The sequence below is a fragment of the Vombatus ursinus genome, unplaced genomic scaffold (assembly GCF_900497805.2).
Source record: "Vombatus ursinus unplaced genomic scaffold, bare-nosed wombat genome assembly UNPS02014870.1, whole genome shotgun sequence".
NCBI lineage: Eukaryota > Metazoa > Chordata > Mammalia > Diprotodontia > Vombatidae > Vombatus > Vombatus ursinus.
The window spans coordinates 9,731,524-9,758,971 of NW_020954648.1; the positions used below are offsets into that span (position 1 = coordinate 9,731,524).

Consider the following 27,448-nt stretch of genomic DNA (forward strand, 5'->3'; position numbering starts at 1 on the left):
TGCTTATTAACTCACAATGTGACCTTGCATGAGTAACTTGATGCTTTGGGGCATGGCTTTGCTCATACACAAGCTGGAGAATATTGTACCTGCCTACCAACCTCACAAGGATGTTGTGAAGATAAAATGAGATTGTAGATAAAAGCATTCTTGGGGAAAATTAATAACAAAACATGACATAACTGAGTAGCCTTATGAAATGAAGCAGCCTCACCCAGCAAAAATGAAGATAAAGTCATGATTTGGACAGTGAAGAAGAAGCCAGTATCCCACACATGTATCCCTCCCTTGATAAACGTTTTATACTTTTTTAAAGCTAGCTTTCCTCAAAGACTTAACCTACTTTTGAGTACCCCACATGACTTAGAGGAGAGAAATCAACCTGATACGTTGTGTTTAGATAGGTATTAGATTTTTAATTTAATTTATGTAAGAAACTCTCTCTCCCAGTGCAACTTCACCTTACAGTCTTAGAAAGTTGCTTGGGACATAGAGAGGCAAGTGACTTGCCCAGGGTGCCATAATCAATCTGAGGGAAAAACTGAACCTTGGTCGTCCTTGCTCTAAAGATAGCACCCTATCCACACCACCACACTTCCTTGACAAATCTGGATTTAGGCAATGCTTGTGCCAACACTGAAGTGGTAGAGGGGACTTCCTGAAGGGGCGGTGGTGATGTAAGATTGGAAATTAGAAGCCCTGGATGGTGACTTTGCAGAGGCATGCATTGAAGATGAAGAGAAATATGGCAGTTGTTTTAGAAGACTTTAGTAGACTTTAGAAGACAGATGTCTTGTCAGGACAGAATATGCTACACAGTGCTGAGAAGGTAGGGGAGGATTCCTGTTAACCCCTGATCACTTCAAATATGTCATGGTAAGGTCCACTTCAGCCCTTGCTGAACCTCATCAAGGCCCATGAGCCAACATCTCACTGGGTTTCAACATGTACACTGGATACAGTTCTGACTTCTTTCATTTTTTCTCAGATTATATCTTTCATCACTATCCTTTCGTCTCCCTTCAGAGGGAAAAATAATGGGCACTTTGACTAAGATGGTGCACTTTATCCCCATCCAAAGTTTACCTGGTGCCTTTCAAACAGTCCAACTGGCCTTGGACCATGTCTTTCACTTTGATAGCTTTCCCAAAAGCATTACCTCTGATTGTGACTCTAAATTTATCTCCTGATTCTGGCAAGCATTCCTGTCATGCTTCCACATCCAACCACAGTTTTCCTCTGCCTGTAAACCACAGTCCAATGGAGAAGCAGAAAGGATAAAGCATGTCATCAAGCCATACCTTTGGTGTTTTCTGATGTTGATTGGGGCCATTCTCTTCATGGTCAAATTTTTATCTGGTAATGTCCAGCATGCATCCTTTCCTCAGTGTGTATTCTGCCTGAATTATTTATGGACAGCACTCACAGACATATTGTACTGGGCTTTCCTTGTCATATGTCAGAGACCCATGTAATCTCAGAGTTTGAAGAAATTTAAAAATAGGTTTTCTAATTCTAGCTTCCTTCTATAACCTCCCTGACAAATTATCTTCTGATTTAGACTTATAGACCCTAGTGATGGAGAGTTTACCATTTTACAAGGCAGTCCATTCTATTGCGGAACATCTCTAATTGTTAGGAAGTTTTTCTTAATATTTAGTTAAAATTTACATCCCTGTAACTTCTACCCATTAATTCTAGTTCTGTTCTTTGCTGTACCAGTGATCAAGAAAATACATCTCTATATAGCTTAGAAGGGCCTTATCCAATTCCTGGGTGAGGCCAAGGAGAACAAAAAGAACACGGGGATTTACTGGGGCTGGAAGGAATCCAGCTTGTTGTCAGAGAACATAATTTGTGTTTTCACGGACCACCACTGAACCAAATGACCCTTTCTCAGTTAGCTCTAAGGCTCCTATCCCACCCTCTACTATATAACTTCAATTATATATAAATTATCACTTCAATCACCCTGAAGATCTACCCAATTCTTCATCTCAAAGGTAGCTCATATCAGATCAGCCTATTTCCTGGTTTCATAGCCTTTCTCACTTCCCCATTTCCACCCGAGTTTGCCTAGGGCCTTGAAGATCCTGTGGGCTGAGAAAGGGTGGGATCATTGCTACTGTTTTGAGGACTAGAGGGTTATGGTCCTGATGGCCATTCTTCCGAATCCATAGACTGTACCCATGTCTGCATCTTTTATCAGGTGTATTTCAACCAGCCCCTACAGTGTCAATGTGATATTCTTAGTTGATGAGGAGGGAAATGCTATCAGAGTCCACTCTGACCATTCCAAACAAGTTTACTAGTCAACTATTGTTCTCTTTCTATTTGGAGGAAGGCCATGGAATTATCTTCTCAAGCAGGAAGGTTTCCCATCTGAAGTACATTTGACCTTATTTTTAAGTCCTCTTTGTTGCTGTTGTCATATGTTGGACACCATAAGTTGGCAGGCATTTGACCCTCTGCCTTGTCTTACCTTTAGGTGCCTTGTGCTCCCTGTCATGTCACCCATCCACTCTCTTATAAGCTATAGCAAAGACACCAAGCTACCCCTTGGCTAGCTTCTTCTGTACACTGGATACAGCTCTGACTTCTTTCTTTTTTCCTCAGATTATATCTTTCAACCTAATATCTATAATTTTCTTTGTGTTCTTGTTCAGGGCTGTAAACCATCCCTTGTTTGGATAGTCACAGAAAGTCAGAAATGAAAGGGAAAAGGGATTGAAGAACAATTTCTTTGCTGTCATTAGACAAATAATCTAAGATCAAGAACAGGAGAGACCAACAATAAAGCTGATAGGAGCAAAGGTGGGGGTGGTAGAATCTAAACTGGAAACGAGGTCAAGATCAGGAATCACAATGATGCCTAAGGAGGGATGAGGTCTGGGCTTCAAGCTACCCATTGTTCAGTCCTGAGCAAAGAATAAGGGGCCAAGTTAGAGTTATTTCAATTTGCCCTGCTTGGTTTGTTTCTTGGGTTGCAATGGAGAAGAGCATTGTGGCCATGAACAAGCTGCAACATGTAACAAATGAGGAACTCCAGAGAAGAACAAGAGTTAAAGGATGTCTTCAAGGAATTATATGACAGGAAGCAAAAATGGGCTGGTCATGTGACAAGAGCAAGGAATGATAGGTGGATAGCCAGAGTCATCCATGGCACCCCTGTGACGTTGGGAGAAAGCAAGGACGGCCTCCAGACAATTGGATCCCCACTCTGTGTCAAACGTTGGGAGAACATGGTCAAGAGTTGCAGAGGATGGCCAGGCATGAAGGTGTTTTGATTTGCATCACTGGAACTGATAACAGTTAATACTAATAACACTGTAACAGGTCCACTTGAGTATTTGAGAGCACTCAGTTTGGACTTGTTTATAAATACACATGCTCTACTCTCTCTCTCCATTTTCTTTGGAAGAACCTTTAGCTGGAGGGCTCCTACTACCCCACAAACTGGAAAGTCCATGTGATGCCAGCCATTCTTCCTCTTCCCTCTAACCCTTTAATTTGATTCAGTATTTATCAGCTGCAGAACTTGTGTCTTGCACTGAGCTAGGCCATGAGGAAGAAGTGTAAGAGTCATTTATTTTCTCTTCTCCACTCCAAGGTGCCTCTTCCTTTTCTGCCTTTCTTTGCCCATATTTTATGGAGGCAATGTGGCAAAGTGGACAGAATATTGGACCTGAAGTCAGGAAGATCAGGGTTCAAGTCCTGCTTCTGAAACTGACTAGTTGTATGACCTCGGGAAAGTCACTTAACTTCTCTGAGACTCAGTTTTCTCATCTGTAATATGGAGATGGTAATACTTATAGTACATACCTCACAGGGTGTTGCTTTGTAAACTTTAAAGTGCTACGTAAGTATTAAGTATTATTATTACTACATACCCAGCCAAAGTTTTAAATGGGTCTTGGTGGAAGACTATCCTGCCAGACAAGACATTGATGTGAATGAGGTGAGTGTCCTTCTTCACTCCCTATTCCCAGAGATGCTAGGTGGCACAGTGGACAGAGCACTGGATCTGGAGTCAGGAACACCTAAATTCGAATTTAGCCCCAGTTCTTACTAGCAGTGTGACCGTAGGCAAGTAATTTAACTGCTATGTGCCTCAGTTTCCTCATCAGTAAAATGGGATAAAATTGTTATGAGGATAAAATGAGATAATATTTAGAAAGTTCTTTGCTAACCTGAAAGTGTTATATAAATACTAGATATTATTATCGTTATTATCCAGGGCTAGCAGCCATGACTTGGTGGAGGGAGGGAGGGCGGTGGTGTAGGTACTATCCCTAGGATATAAATCAAATAAGGCCAAATACTCCTATAGGGCATAAGGTCTGCCACATGTTTCTCAGGCCATGTTGTTTTTTAATTTAACATTCCAGCAGACTAATTTATCAGGTCATTTGTCCCCTGAAGGAGGCACCCCACTCTGGTTTCTCACAATCTTTGCTAAACTTTAATATAGTATGTTAGTGCAGAGTGAGATGGGGCTTGAAACACATGACAAAAATACTCTAAAAAGAGCTTATCTGAAGAGGGGAATTTAGCGAGGCCCTGACTTTGCTCAACCTGTGTCCAAAGTTTAGGCCGCTTTCCTTGAATGGTTCAGTGTTTTGTGCGTGACTAGGAGGAGAGGGAGGGGTGCATATATCTCTAAAGAGCTTGTAGAAACGAAAAGCTAGACAGAGCAGATCTTGCTACTATAAACTCCAAGGGTCAGCCATGTTCTTTTGGATCCACAGAATTCCAGAAAGGAAAGGGAATTTACAAATCCTCCAGTTCAACCCCCTCATCTCACAGATGAGGAAACCGAGACACAGCAAGGTGAAGAGACTTGTCCACTTGACTTAAGGCTTATTAAATGCTTGTCAATTTATTATTATTATTATTTTAGGCAATTGGGTTAAGTGACTTGCCCAGGGTCACACAGTGAGTAAGTGTCAAGAGTTTGGTCTGAGGCCGCATTTGAACTCGGATCCTCCTGACTTCAGGGCTGGTGCTCTGTCCACTGCGCCACCTAGCTGCCCCATTGTTAATTGATTATTAATAGTGGAAGCGGGTCTTAAAATCAGGTAGTCTGACTGCTGACCTGTCCGGTATGCTTTTCACTGCCCCCTGATTATGGGGTGAGGGTCCATACTTGTACCTTCATGGGTATAGGGAAATCTTAGTGTAGAAACTCTCTCCATCAATGTAGGATCAGCATCTACCTTGCAGCTTAGACTCTTAGAGAGTTGTCTGCAAGGTTAAATGCTTTGCTTGTGGGCACACAGCTAGTATTTGTCGAAAGCAGGATTTGAATTCATCTTCCTGATTCCAAAGCCAGCCCTCTACCTACTACGCCATATTGCTTCCTGATACCATGTTGAATGTTGTCCCAATAGGTAGGTGAGCCCTCAGATGCATCTTGGCTATCTTGTATACATTTTTTTTTTGTTATAATGATATTTGCTATAGACCAAGGTGGGAGGGAACCTTCTTCTTATAAAAAACTAGCAGTAAAACTTTACCTGAGGCCCACATAAGTAGAAAGCAACTCAATTTAATTGCATTTTTAAATGTATAAAAATATCTCGTGTCTTTTTATATCAATGTCAGGAAGCGTTTCAACAAATATAACAAAGAATAATATATATATGTATTTGTGTATATGCACACATACACACACATATATGCATTGGAGTTAGGAAGACCTATGTTCAAATCCAGTCTCAGACACTTACTAGCTATGTGACCTCTAGCAAGTCATTTAACCTCTGTTTGCCTCAGTTTCCTCATCTGTAAAATAATAGCACCTATCTCTTGGGGTTGTCATGAGGACAAAATAAGATAATAATTGTAAAGTGTTTAGCAGTGTCTGGAACTTAGTAGATGATATATTGTTGTTCATTTCCTTCTCTAGCTCATTTTACAAAGGAGGAAACTGAGGTCAAAGGGGTTAAGTGACTAGCCCAGGGTCACATGGCTAGTAAAGTGTCTGAGGCTGGATTTGAACTCAAGAAGATGAGTCTTCCTGACTCTAGGCCCAGCACTCTATCCACTGTGCCATCTAGCTGCCTAAATGATATATAAATATTGCTATTATTGTAGTAAATATGGCAAGATATATAAAGAGAGGAATAGGCACAGCAAAAGAAACATACATACCAAGGGGGAGAGACAGAGGAGACAGAGATAGAAAGAGATGGAGAGAGAGGCAGGGAGAGAGGGAGAGAGGGAGAGAGGGAGAAAGAGAGAGAGAGAGAAAGAGAGAGAAGAGAGAGAGAGAGAGAGAGAGAGAAGAGAGAGAGAGAGAGAGAGAAAGAGAGAGGAGAGAGAGACAGAGAGAGGAGAGAGAGAGGACAGAGAGAGAGAGAGAGAGAGAGAGAGAGATTTTTCTTGGGGCAACATCCCCATCTTGTGTTCTTTTAGGATAGTGCTGTTGTGGCTCAATGCAGGCCCCACACAAAGGGGTTTAGAGAATTCATTGGCGGAGCCATGATGGACACTTGGGGATTTGATTTCAGATAGCTTGTCCAGGATCTGAAGGGCTAAAAAGCTGTAAAACTCTCTAACAGAACAAATGGTATGACTCCAAACCATTTGGGCTCAGAAGTGGACCTCAGAGAGGGCGCCAATAAGCTCGGGCACACTTCTTCCTCCACTCCCTGCCTCCCTCCAAGCACTGGGTTCCCAGGGTTGCCTTCTTACTGGGGCAGCCTCCTTGTGACCTGAGGGCCAATGCCACGTGGGACACCTAGCATGGTTGGACCAAATGGCATGTAAGATCTCTTCCAGCTCCAAATACATGATGCTATGATAAGATCATTAAGGGGATAATGGAAGGAAGCAAAGTGAGAGTTAAATGCCAGTAATAAATTCAGTCCTAGATTCTCCTGACTGTGGCTCCCTGAGTCCTTCTCTACTCTGTGTCCCCTTCATCCTACATCTCTTTGTCTCACATTCTTTGGTCCTTAATGTGCTCACTGAAGCCCAGTTTACTTCCAAAGACTCCAGGACTGTTTGGCTCTCTCTGTGAGGGTGACCATTCCCTCCTCAAAAGGCTGACCCACAGGGTGGGTGATAGGAGTCGACATACTCCTTGTTCTCCCACAGCCACTTTGAGACTTTCTCCCTGTCATCTTCAGTCAACAATTACCTATTGTCCTCTACAACTAACCCATTGTCTCCAGAGACAGTTGGAGTGCGGGAGACCCAAGTTCAAATATTGCCTCAGACGCTTCCTATCTGTGTAACCCTGGGCAAGCCGCTATCCATCTCCTTTCTCCTCTGTGAAATGAGGACGATAATAATTACTGCACTTCCTTCAACGGGTTGCTGTGAGGATCAAATGATATAATATTTATAAGGCGCTCTGCAAACCTTTAGCTGCTATGTAAATGTTAGCTATTGTTACATTTATGTCTGGTTTGTTGTTGCTCTCTTCTTTCCACCTTCTGGTCACTCCCCATCCTCTAAAGGAAGGCCAGTATCTGGCTCATAGTCTTCTCTGTCCCAACCCCTGTTCTCTTTCAGTCCCCTGGCCTCCTTGTTCCTCAGCCTCATCGACTCCCAAGACCTCTGCCGCTGGTCTATCTCAACCATTGCTGTTGATGTTGTTTCTTTGTTTTCTCAGAGGACCAATGACATCACTGGTGATGTCTTGATTTGTGTGTGACTTGGATTTAAGTGAGGCTGAGTTGCACAAAGTCATCAGCCTCACCCTCTCTTCCTGAGTCATTGAGTTCAGTGGCAGGACAAAAGTCACAGTGACTAATGATGGCTCAGGATGCAATGGATGGATGACCTTGGTGTTTTTAATGCCTGACTCTAAGCCCTCCATAGCGCCTGCTTCAGTGGCCTTCATGGCCGTTGGAACAAATTGTTCTCATCTGCCCATTCCACTGGTGACAGTCTCCATGTACTTGGGCTAGACATCCCTCTAATTAACCAACAGGTTTGAGGCTTGTCAACCCGGTTTAGCTCGTCTGCCCAGATGGCTTACCAAGGTGTGGCTCCTGTGCACTGAAGTGGGCACATCTTAGGACTCACCCAGACTCAGGTCAATTAGTCTTCGGTGCTGGAATTCCTCATTGGGACAGCTCTGGTTGGGACAGCAAAAAGCTAGGAGTGAGATTTTGCTAACAGGGAATTCTTTCCCAAGGGCCATTTTAGAATGATAGAAAGTAGAATGAAGGTGGAGGCCAGGGCTTCTATAAGGGTTTCAGAAGTAAGGAGAGAATGCATTCCAGACATGAAGGACCATCTATGCAAAGGGACAGGAGTGGGGGATGGCATGAGGAAGAGCTAGCAGCCAGTTTGACTAGATTGGAGAATGTTTGAAGGGGAGTTAGGGAATAAGAATGTAAACATAGGTGGGAACCATATTGGGGAGGGCTGTAGTTGTCTGTCTGGCCGAGGGTTTTGTATTTTATCCTAGAGTAAGTGTCCATGCATTTGTTTTAAAAATAGTTTTATAACTATACTTCATTATAATTGATTTCTTTCATAATCCTATATAATTGATTTTAAGTATTTAAGAGCATGATTCTAAAAAAGGACTCTATAGGTTTCACCTGGCTATCAAAGGAGATCATGATACCAAAAAAAAGTATTGCTTGCATGGTCTTGATCAGATCTGTGTTTTGTAATGTCAATTTGACAGCAGAGTAGAGGATAGATTGGAATGGAGAGAGCCCAGAAGTAGAAAGGCCAATTAGGAGACTATAGAAATAGTCTAAGGGGGGTGGGGTGGTGATAAGAGCCTGAACTATCTTAGGGGCTGTAAGTAGAGGAGATGTTGGCAAGAGAGGGACAACAACAATTACCCCTCTTTTTTTTTTCTTTTTGGTGAGGCAGTCAGGGTTAAGTGACTCGCCCAGGGTCACACAGCTACTGTCAAGTGTCTGAGGTCAGATTTGAACTCAGGTCCTCCTAACTCCAAGGATGGAGCTCTGTTCACTGTGCCATCTAGCTGCCCTGACATTATCCCTCTGTTTGGTGGCTTTTAGGGAAGCTAGGTGGTACAGATTATGGAGCAAAGGGCCTGGAGTCAGGAAGACCTGAGTTCAAATTTGGTCTCAGACACTTCCTAGCTGTGAGTCTGGGCAAGTCACTTAACCTTGTTTGCCTCAGTTTCCTCATCTGTAATGAGCTGGAAAAGGAAATGGCCAATCACTGCAGGATCTTTGCCAAGAAAACCCCAAAAGAAGTATGAAGAGACAGACATGCCTGAAATGATTGAACAACAATGAAAAAGTTTACCTCTCTCTTCCTCACACTTTAGATATTAATTGTATATTAATGCAGTGTCCTTGGCTAAAGCGTAAACCTTGCCTGAACTTTAAAAAAGCATGACTCATATACTCAAACCCTTTTTCCTTTCTTCTTATTTAAAGTCTCATCTGTCTTCCTTTTTAGAAGACAATCAAGTTTTGGGAGACCGTGGGATTCCCTAAAACTAAGATTAAATAGATGGAACCTTATTTTTTAACCAAAGGGTGTGTTCCTTGGTTTTTGTAACACTCTGGACTAGACGCCTGGTTTTTAGGAAGAGATCATCTCCAAGAGTGGCCCTCCCAACAGTAACATTACTATTATTCTGTTGGATAGATTAAAGTCTATAGACTTGCTTAATTTTGACAGAGGGATTTTGTCTTTGTTATGAAAACCTTGCCTGGGGAGGGAGAACTTCAAATAACAGGTCAATTTTACTGTCTGAATCTCCCTCCAAGTAATAATGCTTGTAAACATCAGTACACACTCATATATATATATATATATATATATATATATATATATATACAGGGTATCCCAAAAGTCTTTTGGGACACTGCATGTGTATATGTGTTTATGTGTGTATTTATACATGCTATATAAATATGTGGACACTTGGTATGTGTATATGTATGTCTATATATGCACGTATATGTGTGTGTGTGTAGATATATATATGTATATATATGAAAAAACTTAGTACCCCATATATTTAAGTGGTGCTGTTGTTCAGTCATTTTTCAGTCATGTCCTATTGTTTGTGACCCCATTTGGGGGTTTCTTGGCAGAGATACTGAAGTGGTTTGCCATTTCCTTTTCCAGCTCATTTTATGGACGAGGAAACGGAGGGAAACAGGGTTAAATGACTTACCCAGGGTCGTAGAACTAATGGGCGTCTGAGGTCAGATTTGAACTTAGGAAGATGAGTCTTCCTGACTCCAGGTCTGTAACTGCCTATATATATAGACATGTACATATACACACATACACACATATATAATGTAACATATATTTTATTAATATATTCACATTTTAATTTATTCACACATATATATTTATATATAGTCGCTGAGAGAGTTGAAACCAAAGACATAGAGTACTAAGTTTTCCCCTCCATATTGGTACTATGCCTCTCTCTCCTGTCCATTTCTCTGTTGCCCCCAGCCTCAGATTAGGAGCTAGTTTTGTGTGTGTGTGTGTGGTTTTTTTTTTTTAGGCAATTGGGGTTAAGTGACTTGCCCAGGGTCACACAGCTAGTAAGTGTCAAGTGTTTGGTCTGAGGCTAGATTTGAACTCAGGTCCTCCTGACTTCAGGGCCAGTGCTCCACCCACTGCGCCACCTCGCTGCCCCAGGAACTTCTAATATAACAGGCAATTCAATGAGACTCAGCAAACATGTCTTAGTGGGAGAACGTTCCTTAGTCCCGCAGCCGTGATCAGTGGGAAGGCTGGAGGTGAGCTGGGGAGACTGAGAAGGGTTGGGTGCAGCCTGGGATCAGAGAAGGTGAAGGTGGAAGAAAGGGAAGGACTAAAAGTAAGTATGTATGTATATCCTTGGCTAGAGAGCTGCAGTTTGTTACTGAACCCAAACCTCTCAATGTTGAAAGCGGGCGTCGCGCATTAGCCTAAACCCACAGCTTCCTGACCAACGCCACACACGTGCATTCAGAAAAGGCTCTTCAAGATGATAAATTCTCTGCAGCCCCTCAGCTTGTTCTTCCTCCTTCCTCACCACCCTCCCCTCCCCCCTCCTTTTCCCTTTCACTCCCCCACCCCCCCAACCAGCTGAAGGTTCCTGGCTCCAGGCACTGATGTCCTAGATGTCATGGCGGCTTTCTCTGAGCCTTCTGGAAGTATGGTGGGTTTAAGCATTAGTGCTTGGGGCCACATTTTAAATTTGTATTGAAGTTGAACCTTCTGATTTCAATTTAATTCAGCATTTATTAAGGACCTGCTATGTTCCAGGCACTGTGCTTAGCACTGTGGATTCAAAGACTGGGGGAAAAAAATGGTACTGGAGTAGTGTGCCATTTTACAGATGATGAAACTGAGGCAAGCAGAGTTAAGTGACTGTGCCACCTAGCGGCCCTGGTCATCTATACCACTTCTTCCCAATTCCACAGATAATTGAAAGTTGACTGCATTATATTCCTTAGAATAGATTATACACTGATTTGCTGGATTGCAAATTCTATGAGGGCAGAGATCACATCTTATAAAACCTATTAGGTTCATAGGTGAATCAGTGTTGTACGTGAAGAAGAATAGTGTTCAGAAGAGAGCTGAGTTCAGATTTCAACTGACATTCTAGCTATATGGTCATAGGGAGTCTTTCTTCCATTCTTAGCTGAGGCAACTGTAGATGGAAAGAATGATACTGTAGCACCTACTTCAAAGGGGCTTCGAGAGATGAAGCATGTAAAGGGCTTTGTAAAGTTTAAAGTGTCAGCTATTATGAGGCACTACGAAAGGTTGATGATGAATGAATTCTATTTCTTTTGCCCAAATATAATAAGCAGGCGGCAGCTAGGGGGTGCAGTGGATAGAGCACTGGGCCTGGAGTCAAGAGGACCTGAGTTCAAATTTGACCTCAGATCCTTAGTAGCCGTGTGACCTTGGGCAAGTCATTTAACCCTGTTTGCCTCAGTTTTTTCATCTGTAAAACGAGCTGCAGAAGGAAATGGGAAACGACTCCAATATCTTTGCCAAGAAAACCCCAACTGGGGTTATGAAGAATTGGACACGATTGAAAAAGTACTCGACAACAACAATGTAGTAGGCTAGTGACTTCCCCTTTCTGGGGTTCAGTTTTCTTGTTTATAAAATGAGAGGCTTGAACTTGACTTCTGAAGCGTATACTCAGTTACTTACTTATCTCTCCAAAGTACCATGTCTGATTCAAACAAGGCTAAGCAAGTTAAAGAAATGCCCAAGAACATTTACATAGTCATATTTCACTATATCAGTTGATTAGGGTAGAGGAAAGGGGGGGGGTATAAGTTATGAGGAGGTAGATTTGGCTTCATAGAAGAAAGAACTCAGTAACAGTTAAGATGGGCTGTTGGACACAATAGACATTTATCATCGCATTGATAGGGAGTGAGCTCCCCATCCAAGGAAATATCCATACAGAGGATGGATGACATAGAATGGATTTCTTGGGTGGGAGGTTGGTTTGGTGAACTCTAAGGTCTCTTTCAACTCCAAGACTCTGTGGTTAAGTAAGTGCATACAGAACCAGAACCCCAGGATCTGCTTTAATGAATACATAAGAATCATTTGGAATTAGCACATTAATAGCAATGCAAATAAATTTAAACAATTACTTGGAGACAGTTTTATTTCTTCACCAAGCTAGATATTTCCTCTTGTATCCTTTTCCCCTACTATTAACTTGTGCAGTGATTTTTTTTTTTTTGTAAAGAGCAAATTTCGGTTCAGTTTGTGCCTAAGGGATCACAAGTTTTGAATCAGTGTGAGGTAACTTAATTGTCTGTGTGTTGAGGACTCTAGGGCCTGGTTTCACCAAATGACCTAAAAAGCCTCCTCTAAATCACTCTAATGAAGAGCTTTTTAGTGACTGAGCTATCAAAATGTACTCTCTTCACATCTCTCCTCCTTTCTTTTGCCCTCTTTCTCTTTCTCCACCTCCCCTCCCCCTCTTCCCCTTACATACACTTGACAACCCTCAGACCCTGGCGTTACGTTTAGTGAAGGTACTGATGGGAGAAGTTTTGTGCTATAAAGAAGGTGATGAGGATAAGGTTAAAACACACGCACACACACACACACACACACACGCACGCACACACACACACACACGCACACACACACACACGCACATGCACATGCACACACACACACAATCTAACCAGCTAGAACCCCTGGGCCTGGAGATTGGAAAATAAGTGATAAAAAGGTGAGGTGAGTATAGGGTGAATGGAGGTGCCAAGTGATGCAACTGAGACACTAAGATGCCAGTTAAAGGCAGAGATTATGGCCTTTGACCCGGGTGTGTGGTCATGCCCCTCCTAAACACTTTAGAACTGGAGCCCAGAGGAAATGAGTTGAGGGCATCTGCACTGTCTCCCCCTTCCTGGAAGTCTGGGGGAAGGAAGAGTAGGGGCCTGAACCCTGGGACAAGTCCATCTGCATTCTGAGTCCTTCTTGTGCTAAAGGGCTTTGGGTTTGGGGGTTGAAGGACAGGGGCAGGAGCTAAATCCCTTTTCCCTTCTCTGTTCTAGATACAACGACCCGCCTGTTGCTAGGAGCCATTGCAGTCCTGCTTTTTGCCATCCTCGTTGTGATGAGTATACTTGGTGAGTGAGTTTTTAATCAGTCTTCTATCTACTAGAACTCAGGCAGTATGGTAAGTACTAGCAGTTACCGTGTGCCCAGAAGTAGACCAGCATATCTCCCTTGCAGAAAGCCCCAAATACAAAAATCCAATTCTGTATTCGTAGGATTTAGAGCTGGAAGGGCATTAGTGGCCATCTAGCTCAGGAGTTGTTAACCTGGAGTCTGCAGACCCCCAAAGCATCCATGGATAAATTTCAGGGGGTCCATGAACTTGGATGGGAGCAAATTCCATCTTTATATTCACTAACCTCTAACTGAAATGGAGCATTTCCTTTAATTATGAATCTAGAAAACAAATATTCTTCTTAGGACTCCACAGGCTTCACCAGGAGCCAGAGGGTTCCTTGGGGTCCATGACATGAAGAAAGCTAAGAACCCCTGCTCCAGCCTAACCCCCCCATTTATACAGATGAAGTTTTAGGGTTCCTGTACCACTTTTTTTGTCAAGCCTTATCTAAGTCCTTCAGGTGCTCCTGCCCTCACCCTACTCAAATATCCCCAAATTCTGATCTTTTCTTCACAGTACCAATAACCCCATATTCATGTTTACCTATGTATCTATGTTCATGTCATGTTTCCCTGGAAGGAGAGATACATGCATTTATTAAGTGCCTACTAGGTACCAAGCACCTTACAAATATCTCGTTTGATCCTCACAGATCATTTACTTCTTATTCCACTTTATAGCTGGGGAAACTGAGGCAAACAGGGGTTAAATGACTTGCCTAAGGTCACACAGCTATTATGTGTCCTAGGCTGGTTTTGAGCTCAGGTTTTCCTGGCTCTGGGTCTCGTACTCTATCCACTAAATCTATCTATTCTATCCACTATCCACAGAGAGTCAGGAGTACAGCCTGGAAAGAATTAAAGACATGGTTGGTCTGGGCCTCCTCCTTAAAAAGCCAGTCAGAGGGAGAGGTCATAAGGGCTGAATATGGTTCCAATGTGAGAAGTAGTTGAGGGATGGGGCCACTGGTGGGAGAAGAAATTCTCCTTCCTGGTGAACCCACAATCCTAAGATGGTATCCCAATTGGTACACTGCTTTGCCTTCAAAGCTGTGACTTGTCACTCACTTCCCCTTTGAGCTGCAAAAATTAGATTGGTAATCAGCATTGATCACAACAAAAATCTAAAGGAGGTCATCAAACAACTAATTTATGAAAATGTGGAAAAGGAGAGAGTGATCACAAGGATCTCAAGATAGGCACTAGTAATAAATTATACCAAATGAACCTCATTTACATTTTTGATAAGAGTTGCTAGATTGGTGAATGTAATAGACAGTTACTTTAGTTTCAGCAAAGAATCTGATAGAGAAAATCTCCTATGATAGACTGGTAATCTGGGTGGTAAAATGGGGCCAGGTAATGATATAGTTCTGGCAATGAGGTGGTGCAGTGGATAGAGCACTGGGCTTGGAATCACAAAGACTCATCTTCATGAATTCTAATCCAGCCTCAGACACTTACTAGCAGTGTGACCCTGGGCAAGTCACTTAACATGATTTGCCTCAGTTTCCTCATCAGTAAAATGAGCGAGAAAGAAATGGCAGACCACTCCAGTATCATTGCCAAGAAGACCCCAAATGGGGTCATGAAAAGTCAGACACAATTGACTAACAAAAAATGATAGTCCAGTTAGATGCATTCTGAACGTAAAAATGATTAATATACCAGTCAACCTGGAGAAAGGTCAGTAATAGGGCACCTCAGGGCTCAGTCCTTGACCCTGTTCTGTTCAGTATTTTCATTAGTGATGTGAATGAAGGCAAAGTAGGCATGCATAAGATACCAAGCTGCAATAGATGCTATGATATACCAAAGAACCCAAATTCAATACAATCTTGATAGATTGTAATAATGGGCTGAAACCATTAAAATTACATTCAACAGAAATAAACATAAAGTCTGGAAAGAAAAAATTTCATAGGAGGAGGATGACCTGATTTGCAGGAGTTCACATGAGAAATACGTGGAGATTTTAGTTGATCACAAGCTCTCTGTGAATGTTGTGAACCAGATAACAACAACGATATTTAAACAGCACTTTGAGGTTAGCAAAGCACTTTATATATAGTCTCGTTTTATAGCATGAGGACATGAGGATGCTACCTCTGTGAAGTAAGTGCTAAAGGTATTATTACCCCCATTTTACAAATGAAAAATCTGAAGTTGAAAGAGGTTCACTAATTTGCCTATCATCAGTGTGTGTTTCAGTCATTTTTCAGTCACATCCAACTTTTCATGACCCCTTTTGCGGTCTTCTTGGCAAAGATACTTAGAGTGGTTTGCCATTTGCTTCTCTAGCTCATTTTACGGATGAGGAAACTAAGGGAAACAAGCTTTGATCCCAATCAAAATTGATCCAAATTCTTAAGTCTCTCAAAGCTGTTTGTCTTTACAATGTTGTAGGTGGTTCTGCTCACTTCGCTCTGCCTCAGTTAACTTGATATAACTTATTACTAGTACCTATCTTGCAATCCTCGTGATCACTCTCTCCCTTTCTGCATATTCATAAATTAGTTGCTCAATGACCTCCTTTAGGTTTTTGTTGTGATCAATGATGATTACCAAATCTATAATTTCTGCAGCTCAATGGGCAAGTGACTAGTCTTCCCAGGTTTCTCTGCATCGATACCTTTCATCATTTCTAACAGCAGCCACTGCAGCCACTTGCCAGCCAGAGGCCAAAACTTTGCCTGTTTCTCTTGAGTATAGGTTTTCTGAGTGGAAAGCTTGCCTGGCTGTTTTCGATCACCTGCTTCAGATTCTGCTGGGCTCAGTTTGCTAAGGCAATGGCCTGAAATCCAGTCAGCCAGCACCATTAAAAGTTCACACACGCAGACGTTAACTTTATCGGCTATTGAAGCTGGCATTTTTTTTTTCTTGTTCGGGAGCTTTCGTTTCATGAAGAGACTGAGATATATCTTTGCCCTTCTGAGCATCACAACTTTGCACCTCTTCTGTAAATTCTCCAAATAGCTTTCACTTTTTAGCCTGTTATTTCATTTCTTTAGCTCATTCACTTTCATCATTTGACTGTGTGGTCAGAGGAGCTTTCAGTTCTTTCAGTGTCAAAAAATGAATTGAGCTTCTTATTTTCTCTAGGGTTTTGTTTGTTTGTTTGTTTTTGCTTTTTGGTGAGGCAATTGGGGTTATGTGACTTGCCCAGGGTCGCATAGCTAGTAAGTGTCAAGTGCCTGAGGTAACATTTGAACTCAGGTCCCCCTGACTCCAGGGCTGAAGCTCTATCCACTGCACTACCTAGCTGCCCCCTTTAGTCTTTTCTTTAAGGGTTTCTAAGTACCTAATTCTTGCAAGGTGATACTCTTTTGTAATCTGAAATTTTGTATGATTTTCTTCTTCAACATCTTAAATTTTAGTCAAAGCTTTAGTCAAAGCTAGTTTATGTTGATGGAGCAGTTCTTTGTAACTTAAAAAATATACTCAGTCTTGAAAGTCTTTGGCAAGCTCCTGCTGTCCTGCTGAGAATATTTCTTTTTCATGTTGTAGTTCAGTCATTTTAGTCCTGTCCAACTCCTTGTGACCCCATTTGGGGTTTTCTTGGCAGAGATACTGGAATAGTTTACTGTTTCCTTCTCTAGCTCATTTTACAGATGAGGAAACTGAGACAAACAGTGTTAAATGACTTGTGCAGGGTCATACAGCTTCTAAGTGTTTGAGGCTAGATTTGAACTCAGGGAGATGAGTCTTCCTGACTCCAGGCCTAGCACTCTATCCTTTTTTACCACCTAGCTTCCCTGGCTATTTCTTTAGGTAATAGTTTTACTGCGTGAGTAACACTAATATTTCAATTATCGTCGAGAAACTCTCCTTTTACCTCCAGTGGCCTCAAATCATACATAGAAAAAATCCAGGTCACGACGTAGGCAATTCACATTCTTGAATGATTCACAGAGGACTTTTCATAGAATTCATTCCTCCATCCTGGGACAATGTTACTTTTGAGCCAGTTGACAGAGCCATGGCTGTATCCTCAGATGATGAATAGTTGCACAATATGCCAATAGTTGACCAGTTTCTGTAGGTGAGAGGTCTATTTTTATATCTCATTTGGGTATTTTAATCAATATGCTGGAATAGAAGTAGAACTGGTGTGTTTTGGGGGATTGTGGCATTTAAAAAGTTTGAGAGACATAATTCCTGAGTAATTAGTCATTTTGTTAATAATGCCAGCATTTTAATAAAAGAGATCAGTGGGACTCTTGAATGCCAAAGACAATCATGGCAGCAGGCTGTTGGCTTATATGCTCTTGGAAGAAGCGTGTCCCTGAGGGTGGTGATCAATTCTGATTGGTTGACAATTAATGAGAGAATGAATACTACAGAGTACTTGGACCTATTATAATGAACTTTGATTTTGTCATTTACTTCTAAATTAACCCCAGCCTTGGGCAATCTAATCAAAGAATTTATCCCCGAAGATGGTGGAGGGAAAGCAGGGATTGTCTTGAGCTCTCTCCCAAAGCCCTCTAAATACCTATAAAAAATGGCTCTAAACAAGTTCTAAAGCAGCAGAACCCACAAAAAGACAGAGTGAAACAAATTTCCAGCCAAAGTCAGCCTGGATGGTTGATTGGAAAGGTATATCGCACCAGGCGGAGAGAGGAGCACAGCTCAGCTTGGGCGCGCAGGCTACAGTGACCCTGGAGCAGGTTTCAGAGGGCTGAATCGCAGGCAGCTGTGGTGGTTTCCAGACTTCTCAACCCCTGAACGCCAAAGACACCTTAGAAGGTCAGTGGGAAAAGTGTCTGACTGCAGTGAGAGAGGAGCTAAGTCTCAGCTGCAAGTCTTGAGCGTGGCCCAGGGCCGTGGCTTTTTCCTGAGTTTCCTGCCCACAGACTGAGGGGGAATTGAGTGGTTGATCAGAGGGGGATTGCAGGGGTCTCTTTGCCAGTGCTGAGGCAGGAAACTCTTGCTTTACTGGTGCTTGGATCTGGGTCACAGTTCTGAGGGGCGGTCCTGGGCAAGGAGGAGTGCTGGCGCGGTGGAGTTGTTGCGGCGATGGAGAGGAAACATAGCACCTTGGAAGAACTGAAAATTTACAGGTCCCTAGAAGTACCTCTGAAAACAGCTGTACAAACCCCTGAAGCTTGGGACAGTACACTCTTCACATTGGAAGCAGACTTTTATCTTAACAAAGAATTTAAAACTCAAGTAATTGGCCAGGATCATGAGTAAGCAGCGCAAAAAGAGTCAGACTATATTATCTTACTTTGGTGACAAAGAAGATCAAAACATACAACCAGAAGAAGACACCAAAGCCAAAGCTCCTACATCCAAAGCCTTCAAGAAAAATATGAATCAGTCCCAGGCCTTGGAAGAGCTCAAAAGGGATTTTGAGAAGCAAGTAAAAGAAGTAGAGGAAAAACTGAGAGTTTTGCAAGAAAATCATGAAAAACAAGTCAACAGCTTGCTAAAGGAGACCCAAAAAAATACTGAAGAAAATAACACCTTAAAAAATAGCCTAACCCAAATGGCAAAAAAGGTCCAAAAAGCCAATGAGGAGAAGAATGCCCTAAAAAACAAAATTGGCCAAATGAAAAAGGAAGTCCAAAAGCTTACTGAAGAAAATGCTTCCTTAAAAATTAGAATAGAGCAATTGGAAGCTAGTGACTTTATGAGAAATCAAGACACTGTAAAACAAATCCAAAAGAGTGAAAAATGAGAAAACAATGTGAAATATCTCATTGGAAAAACAACTGACCTGGAATATAGATCCAGGAGAGAGAATTTAAAAATTATTGGACTATCTGAAAGCCATGATCAAAAAAAGAGCCTAGACATCATCTTTCAAGAAATTATCCAGGAAAACTGTCCTGATATTTTAGAACCAGAAGGCAAAATAGAAATTGAAAAAATCCACCAGTCTCCTCCTGAAAGAGATCCCCAAAGGAAAACTCCTAGGAATATTGTAGCCAAATTCCAGAGTTCCCAGGTCAAGGAGAAAATATTATAAGCAGCCAGAAAGAAACATTTCAAGTATTGTGGAAACACAATCAGGATAACACAAGATTTAGCAGCTTCTACATTAAGGGACCACAGGGCATGGAATATAATATTCTGGAGAGCAAAGGAGATGGGATTACAACCAAGTATCACCTATCCAGCAAAACTGAGTATAATCCTGCAGGGGAAAAAAAATGGTAATTCAGTGAAATAGAGGACTTTCAAGCATTCTTGATGAAAAGACCAGAGTTGAATAGAAAATTTGATTTTCAAATACAAGACTCGAGTGGAACATGAAGAGGTAAACAGGAAAGAGGAAATCATGAGACTTATTAAGGTTGAACTGTTTACATTCCTGCATGGAAAAATGATATTTGTAACTCATGAGACCTTTGTCAGTATTAGGGTAGTGAGGGGAAAAAATTATATGTACGTATATATAGATATAGATGGATAGATAAAGGGCACAGGGTGAGTTGAAGATGAAGGGCTCATATGTGGAGAATAAAATTAAAGGGTGAGAGAGGATTATACTAGGAGAAGGAGAAAGGGAGAGGTAGAATGGGGTAAATTATCTCATGAAAAAAACAAAAAAAACAGAAAAGAAAAGGCTCTTACAGTGGAGGGGAAATGGGGGAAAGTGAGAGGGAATGAGTGAATCTTATTCTCATAGAATTTGACTTAAGGAGGGAATAACATACACACTCAATTGGGTGTGGAAATCTGTCTTACCCTACAGGAAAATAGGGGGGGAAGGGGATAAGAGAGTAGGGGAATGATAGAGAGGAGGGCAGATTGGGAAAGGGGGTAATCAGAAGCAAATACTTCTGAGGAGGGACAGGGTCAAAAGAAAGCACAGAAAAAATGGGTGGGCGGGATAGGATTAAGGGAAATAGAGTTAGTTTTTCACAGCATGTCTACTATGGAGGTGTTTTGCATAACTGCACACGTATAACCTATATTTAGTTGCTTGCCTTATCAATGAGGGTGGGTGGGGAGGGAGGAAGGGAGAAAATTTGGAACCCAAAGTTTTAAAAGCACATGTTTAAAAAAAAAAGTTTTCACATGCAACTGGGAAATAAGAAATACAGGAAATGGGGTGCAGAAATCTATCTTGCCCTATAGGAAAATAGAAGGGGAAGGGGATAAGAGAAGGGGGGGAGAGATAGAAAGGAAGGCAGACTAGGGGAAGGGGTATTTAGAATGCATGCCATCTTGGGGTGGGGGGAGGGGCGAGATGGGGTGAAAATTTGGAACTCAAAATCTTGTGGAAGTAAATGTTGAAAACAAAAAAAATAAATAAAAATTACCATTAAAAAAAAAAAAAGAAAACCAAAGAATTTATCCCCTACTCAAGCCAGAGCAGAAGACATTGGGCTGGGAGTTTCACCTCAAATTCCTTGGAAGGTTGGGTTGGGTCAGACCAAGATTGAGGAGAGTTAATTCAATCTCATTATCAGTAATGTCCTTCAAGAGACTGAACTTTGAGATGAGGACTATAGAAAAAGGGGAAACTCTGGATCTCTCCAAATCATTGGTTACTAATAATCATTTCTCTCAGGGGGAAAAGCAAGAAGGTAAGGGTAGAGAGGGTTTTGGAAACTGTAATAATGAGGGATGTTGGAAAGAAATGAGCATTCTTAGCTTAGAGAACTGACTAGATTCACAGAATCTGCTGATGCTAGAACAGGAGATCTAGAAGAAACCAGAAAGAGAGGTTAGTCTGTTGCCCTTATTTCATGCATGAAAGAAGTGAGACCCGGAGAACTGAAGTGATTTGCCTAAGGGCACAGTGCAGCTACATGGTCAAGCCAGGATCAGAATCTCTCTCTCTCTCCATTCCCTGTCCATTGTTCTTCCCCTCTTCTTTTGTTTGTTTGTTTGTTTTTTTTAATTTTTAGGCAGTTGGGGTTAAGTGACTTGCCCAGGGTCATACAGCTAGTAAGTGTCAAGCGTTTGGTCTGAGACTGGATTTGAACTCAGGTCCTCCAGACTCCAGGGCTGGTGCTCTATCCACTGAGCCACCTAGCTGACCCTTCTTTGCCTCTTTTTCCTCCCCTTGTACAACTCTTCTCTTGGGGAAAACCAAACCAAGCAAGCAAACGTCTAAAGCCCTTCTACCTTACAATTTCTTCCTTTAGTTCAGCAGTTGGCCAGACGGACTTTTTTTTTGCACGCCTTGTAGCTTTGATTTAAGGGCAGGCATGATGAGTTGTCTTCATATCTTTTATATCAGAAAGACTGTTCTACAGAGAAGTCGTTCCTCTAAGATGCCCCAGATGGCAGAATTAGGACCAGTGGGTAGAAATTAAAGGGAGACTCACTCTGGCTCAGTGTAAGAAGGAATTTTAAAAACAATTGCAGCTGTCCAAATACACACAGCATGAGAAAGCTGCATGAAGAGATAGAAATGTTCCCAGTCACTGGGAGTATTAAAACAGAAGCTTGGTCAGCATCTGTGAGGGGTGCTTCAGGGGATGGGAGTTTGTAAACAGCTAGGTGGTGAAGTGGATTAGAGCCCTGGACCAGGAGACAAGAAGACCTGAATTTCAATCCCACCTCAGTCACTTACTGTGTGACCCTGGGCAAATTATTAAACGTATTTCTGCCGCAGTTTCCTAATTTTCAAATGGGGGATTATAATATTCTCTAGCTCACAGGGTTGTTGGAAGAATAAAAATGACATAATATTTGCAAAATGCTTTGCAAATTTTAAAAACACTATATAAATGCTTGATATCACCACCACCACTATCATCATCATCATCATCATCATCATCATCATCATCATCATCTTAAACAGCAACAAGAAGCTTTCCAATTCTTAGGGACTCTGGGCAGTGGTGCAGCGCCAGGTCTGAAGTCACGAAGACTTCTCTTCCTGAGTTCAAATCTGGCCTCAGACACTTACTAGCTGTGTGACCCTGGACAAGTCACCAAATCCTATTTGCCTCAGTTTCTTCATCTGTAAAATAAGCTGGAGAAAGATACAGCAAGCCACTCCAGTATCTCTGCCAAGAAAACCCCAAATGAAGTCACAAAGAGTCAGATACGACTGAAATAAATGAATAACAACATGGTGCTCAGTCTGGGATTGCTTATACGAGGGAGTCAGCTTTAGGTTGGGGACCAAGCTTCTGGTCCTTTCTCTCTTGAGAAACCTGTAGGATGTCAGCCTGTCACAGCCCATTTGCTCTTCCCTAAGCCCAAAAGAGGAACTCTGAACCAAGTTAGGATCGGGAGACTTTGCTGTGCCCATTCCCAAATCCATAGCCTCATAGTGGTTTTCTTTGCTTTCCCACAGCTTCCAAGGGCTGTATCAAATGTGATGCTCCATGCCCAGAAGATTGGTTGCTCTATGGAAGGAAATGCTATTTCTTTTCGGAAGAACCAAGAGATTGGAACACAGGGCGCCAGTATTGCCACACTCATGAGGCATCCCTAACTGTAATCCAGAGCCAGAAGGAGTTGGTGAGTATGACTCAGGTTGGGACATTGGGCCCAAATCTAGGTGCTCTCCGGGGTAGGAACCCAGCAACCAAATACTTGTCATTTAAATGTTTCTAGGGAGAAGAGTTCATAAAACCCACTTAGGCGTGTTTAGGTCAATAGGAAACCTCTCTGTATGTGGTCAGAGAACAGGGAGAAAGAAAATTGAGGAATCCACCCTCTGTCTATGCTTTTTGTTATAAAAGTTAATTGTTTTAATAAAGCCTTGGCCTTGATCAGTAGTCCAGGAAAGAATTTGATAATGTAGGCTTCCTGGTTTGAAATGAAATACCTGTGAATTTAAAAAATACGCGTGAAAGGCAAAACCAAAACAAAACAGCAACAATAATACTCACATGTAAGTGAGAGCAAGAATTTTTTTTTTTTTTTTTGGTCTTTCTGTCCCTTGTGCTTGCCTAGCAAAGGGCAGGGAACATAGTAGGTGCTTAAGAAATAAACACTTGTTGATTGATTGGTGAAGCCTTTTCCTCGCAAGCACCCTGTGAGGTAGGCAATGTAAGCTAATTTATTTCCATTTAGTAGACTAGAAAGTTGAGGATTTAAAAATTGCTTGACATAACATATATCATTTGATAGAAAATAGCAAATGTTCCCAAAATCCTTTTTTTTTTCTTGTCTTTGGCATGTATTATATGACATTTCTTGAGCACAGGGGAAGATAGTGCAGACAGAGCATTCTGGGGGGAGTGTGAGATTTAAAGTTTGTCCCATATAATCTGGCTAGTGCACGATCCGGCTTGAAGCTTTCATGTCAGAATCTTGACTTCACTGCGGAAAGGAAGCAACAGCCTTCCCACCTCGGCTCAAAGATTACGGTTTGTTCTGAGACACGTGGAAATGTCAAAAGGAAATATCTGATCTCAAGGTTCTACCTGTTTTCTTGATATAGGAATTTATGTTCAAATTCACCAGGAAGGAACCCTGGATTGGCCTGAGGAGAGTAGGAGATGAATTTCACTGGGTCAACGGAGATCCATTTCACCCGGATGAGTAAGCTGACTTTTAATCTTCTGATTGTTGACAACAGGTTGTGGGACTGGTGCTTTCCTTATAATCCTCTTTTAATAACCAGAATTCCCGGTTCCTAGGGGAAGAAAGTTTTTACTTTGGAGGCAAGGGATGTGGGAATAAGAATGCAAGGCATAGCGTAGTGGGTAGGTGTATTGGACTTGGAAATAGGGAGTGGGAAGGGAAGGAAAGGGAGCACGCCTTTATTAAGTGCCTACTATGTGCCAGACATTGTGCTGAGCAATTTACAAATACTATCTCATTTGATTTGATGCTCATAACAAAGCTGTGAGGTAGGTGGTTTTATTATCCCAAATTTCTAGTTGAGGAAATGGAAGTAGACAGAGGTTAAGTGACTTGCCCAGGGTCACACAGCTAGGAAGTATCTGGATTTGAACTCAAGTCTTCCTGTCTCCAGGCTCAGCATTCTATCCACTGTGCCATATTCATTAGCTGTGTGACCCTGGACAGGTCACTTCGCCTCACTGTGCCTCAGTTTCTTCATCTGTAAAATGAGAGATTTACTCTAAAGTCCCTTACAGTTCAAATTTTGTATTCCTATGAACTGCAGTTAGGAAGCTGTCTGATGACAATTTTAACTTCAGATCATTTGACTATAAAAACAAGACATGTTGGACATGGGAGAGATTAAGGCATTTAAACCTTGTCATGGCAGAAATTGTGTGGGTGTTGCCAAGCAGGAGGTGGGAAGATGACTAAAGGAGGGAAAGTGTATTGGGGTCCCATTGGGTCTCTGCATTCATGGCAGGGTGGCCTATCCTAGGCCTCAGCAGCAGGAATGTTTTCCCAGGCTGACCTTTAGCTGAGCCACCTTTTCTTACGCTCCTTTTTTCCTCTGGCTCTGTCTGCCTCTTCATTTCTGCTTCCTTTTCCAGCTCCTTTTCACCGCCTTTCCTCTCTTCTCTTCTTTGCCAATGTACTGTAGTACAAGGAGTGCTAACTTTGGCCTGGGGGCCACATCCTGCCCCAGCCACTCGCTACCTGGCTGGTTTGGGGCAAGTCACTTAGCCACTCACTTGGAGAATGAGACACGTGGACTGAGTGACCTCTGAGCTCAAAATCAAAGATTGTGTTTGTCTACCACAACCAAACAACAAACAGTTATAATGCACCTGCTATGTTCTAGGCATTGTGTTGCCCATCTCTGTTCTCAGTGCCTCTTCTCAAGGGACCTTGGAAAGTCCCATCCACGTTAGGTGACTTGGGCACTTTGAACAACACCCATTGTTTCTTGAGGCAGAGATTTTCACTGAGAGCCCTGGAAAGCCCACAGTCTGTGTTTCTCTCTATTATCGTCCCACTTCACTATCCCCTATACCCACACCCACACAATTGGGCAGTTTCGTGCCTGACATCCTAGCAGTCTAACCCTTTGCCAGGTGACTCAAAGTCATCAGTCATACTAATGGAATCTCCTGTGAGATCCTATTCCAGGCTCCTGGCTAGCATCAGGGCATTTGATTCTATTCAATATTATTCAAGGGAGCATTTATTAAGAGTCTACTATGTGCAGGCACTGTGTTAGGTGACTACAAATTATAAACAACAGTCTTCACCCTTAAGGATCTTCTGTTTTGGTGAATGCAATAATCTGAAAACCTACAGATCATGTCTTGCCCATAGTAGGCAGTCAATAAATATTTTAATCTAATTATTGTACCTAGTAGGTTCTTAATAAAGATGTTTATTGGAATGGAGAAAAGCAAACATTTAGTAAAAGCCCTCTATGTAACAGGTACTGGGCTAAGTACATTATAATAGGAAACAAATAACAGGGAATATCTACATAGCATCAGGGTATATAAAGTGCTTTATAGTTTACAAAGCTCATTATATATATTATCTCATTTGATTCTCATAACAACCCTGTATAGGTTGCCCTATTTTAGAGGCGAGGAAAATGAGGCTTGGAGATGGGCAGTGATTTGTCTATGGTTATACAGCTAGGAAACATTGAAGTCAGGATTAGAACCCAGATCCAAGTTCAGTGCTCTTTCCATGCTGCTCTTCTTAAGAGTCAGAACCTGAGGATTTTCTTGAAACTTCAAGGATATAAATTGAGGCAGCTAGGTGGCCTAGCAGATAGAGTGCTGGGCCTGGAGTCAGGAAGATCTGAGTTTAAATCAAGACCTCGGACACTTACTAGCTATGTGATATTGGTTACTTATCTCTCTCTCAGTTTATCTGTAAAATGCGGATAATAATAGTACCTACTTCCCAGGGTTCTGAGACTCTAAGGAGTCCTTATAATGGGCTTAGCCCAGTACCTGTTACATAGAGGGCTTTTACTAAATGTCTGCTTCCCTCCATTCCAATAAATATCTTTATTAAGCACCTACTAGGTACAATAATTTGATTACAATATTTATTGACTGCCTACTATGGGCAAGGCATGATGGTAGGCTGGGAATACAAAAAGAAGTAAAAAATAATAGCTACTCAAAGGGAGTTTATATTCTCCATGGTGGGAACAATCTGTGGGTGAGATGCACATGAAGTAAATACACTATAATCTGAGGAGGGACAGTGTACTAGCAGCCAGGGGGTGTCACTAGGAAGGTTATGGAACTTTTTACCCCAAAAGGTGGGGCATGATAGGACTGTGATCTCCTCTATGCATCGTCTATGTCATGCAACAGATGCCTTCCCATCCTGTGTGATTGCTGTTGGTGTCTTATACATCCTCCGAAAGGGAGCCACCCAATGTGTTAGAGGCCTTTCTCTGATGGAACGAGCTGTTAAATAAGTTCAAGGATTTAGGTAAATCCTTGGGTGATAGACTTGATGGCTTATTAAGGGAAGTCAAGGTTGCTTTAGGCCCATCCCTAACCCGTGAAAGCAATACCACAGCAAGAAACAAAGTGTGCATCCTTGGTGAATTTTCAAAATGGTGCCTCAGTGTGTTAGTGTCCATGGGAGGCTTTGAGTTTTCACTAGAACACATTTGATTTATCAATTAATCAGTTATTAGGAGCCTCCTATGTCTGGATACTGTGCTTAGTGCGGGGGATAGAAATACAAGTAAAGATAGAACCGTGGCCAATGATCAAAATCAACAATTGTTCCTGGATGGGGCGTATCAATTTACTTCCTTTTGGCCCATTCAACATTGGGACCAAAGTGCCCTTTCCTGGCCACTGCCCCTCTATTTGTGTTGTTTCCTCCATTAGATGTTAGCTTCTTGAAGGCAAGGACTCTAACTGCTTTTGTATTTGTATCTCCAGCACTTAGCACAATACTTGGCAAAGAGTAAGCACTTTAATCCTCGCTTTTTCATTCATTCATTCATTCATTCATTCATTCATTCATTCATTCATTC

General features: G+C 42.0%; 1 protein-coding gene across 2 annotated transcripts in view; it reads left to right on the forward strand.

Annotated features, from left to right (window-relative positions):
* CLEC2L (C-type lectin domain family 2 member L) overlaps positions 1 to 27,448 on the forward strand; it is a 29,116-nt gene that overhangs the window by 586 nt on the left and 1,082 nt on the right. The window contains exons 2-4 of one of the 2 annotated variants that reach the window (XM_027842378.1): positions 13,506 to 13,580; positions 22,895 to 23,061; positions 23,990 to 24,090. In XM_027842378.1, the coding sequence (XP_027698179.1) occupies positions 13,506 to 13,580; positions 22,895 to 23,061; positions 23,990 to 24,090 (343 nt within the window). The remainder of the gene's footprint in view (positions 1 to 13,505; positions 13,581 to 22,894; positions 23,062 to 23,989; positions 24,091 to 27,448) is intronic. The other variant, XM_027842379.1, reaches the window with a different exon arrangement.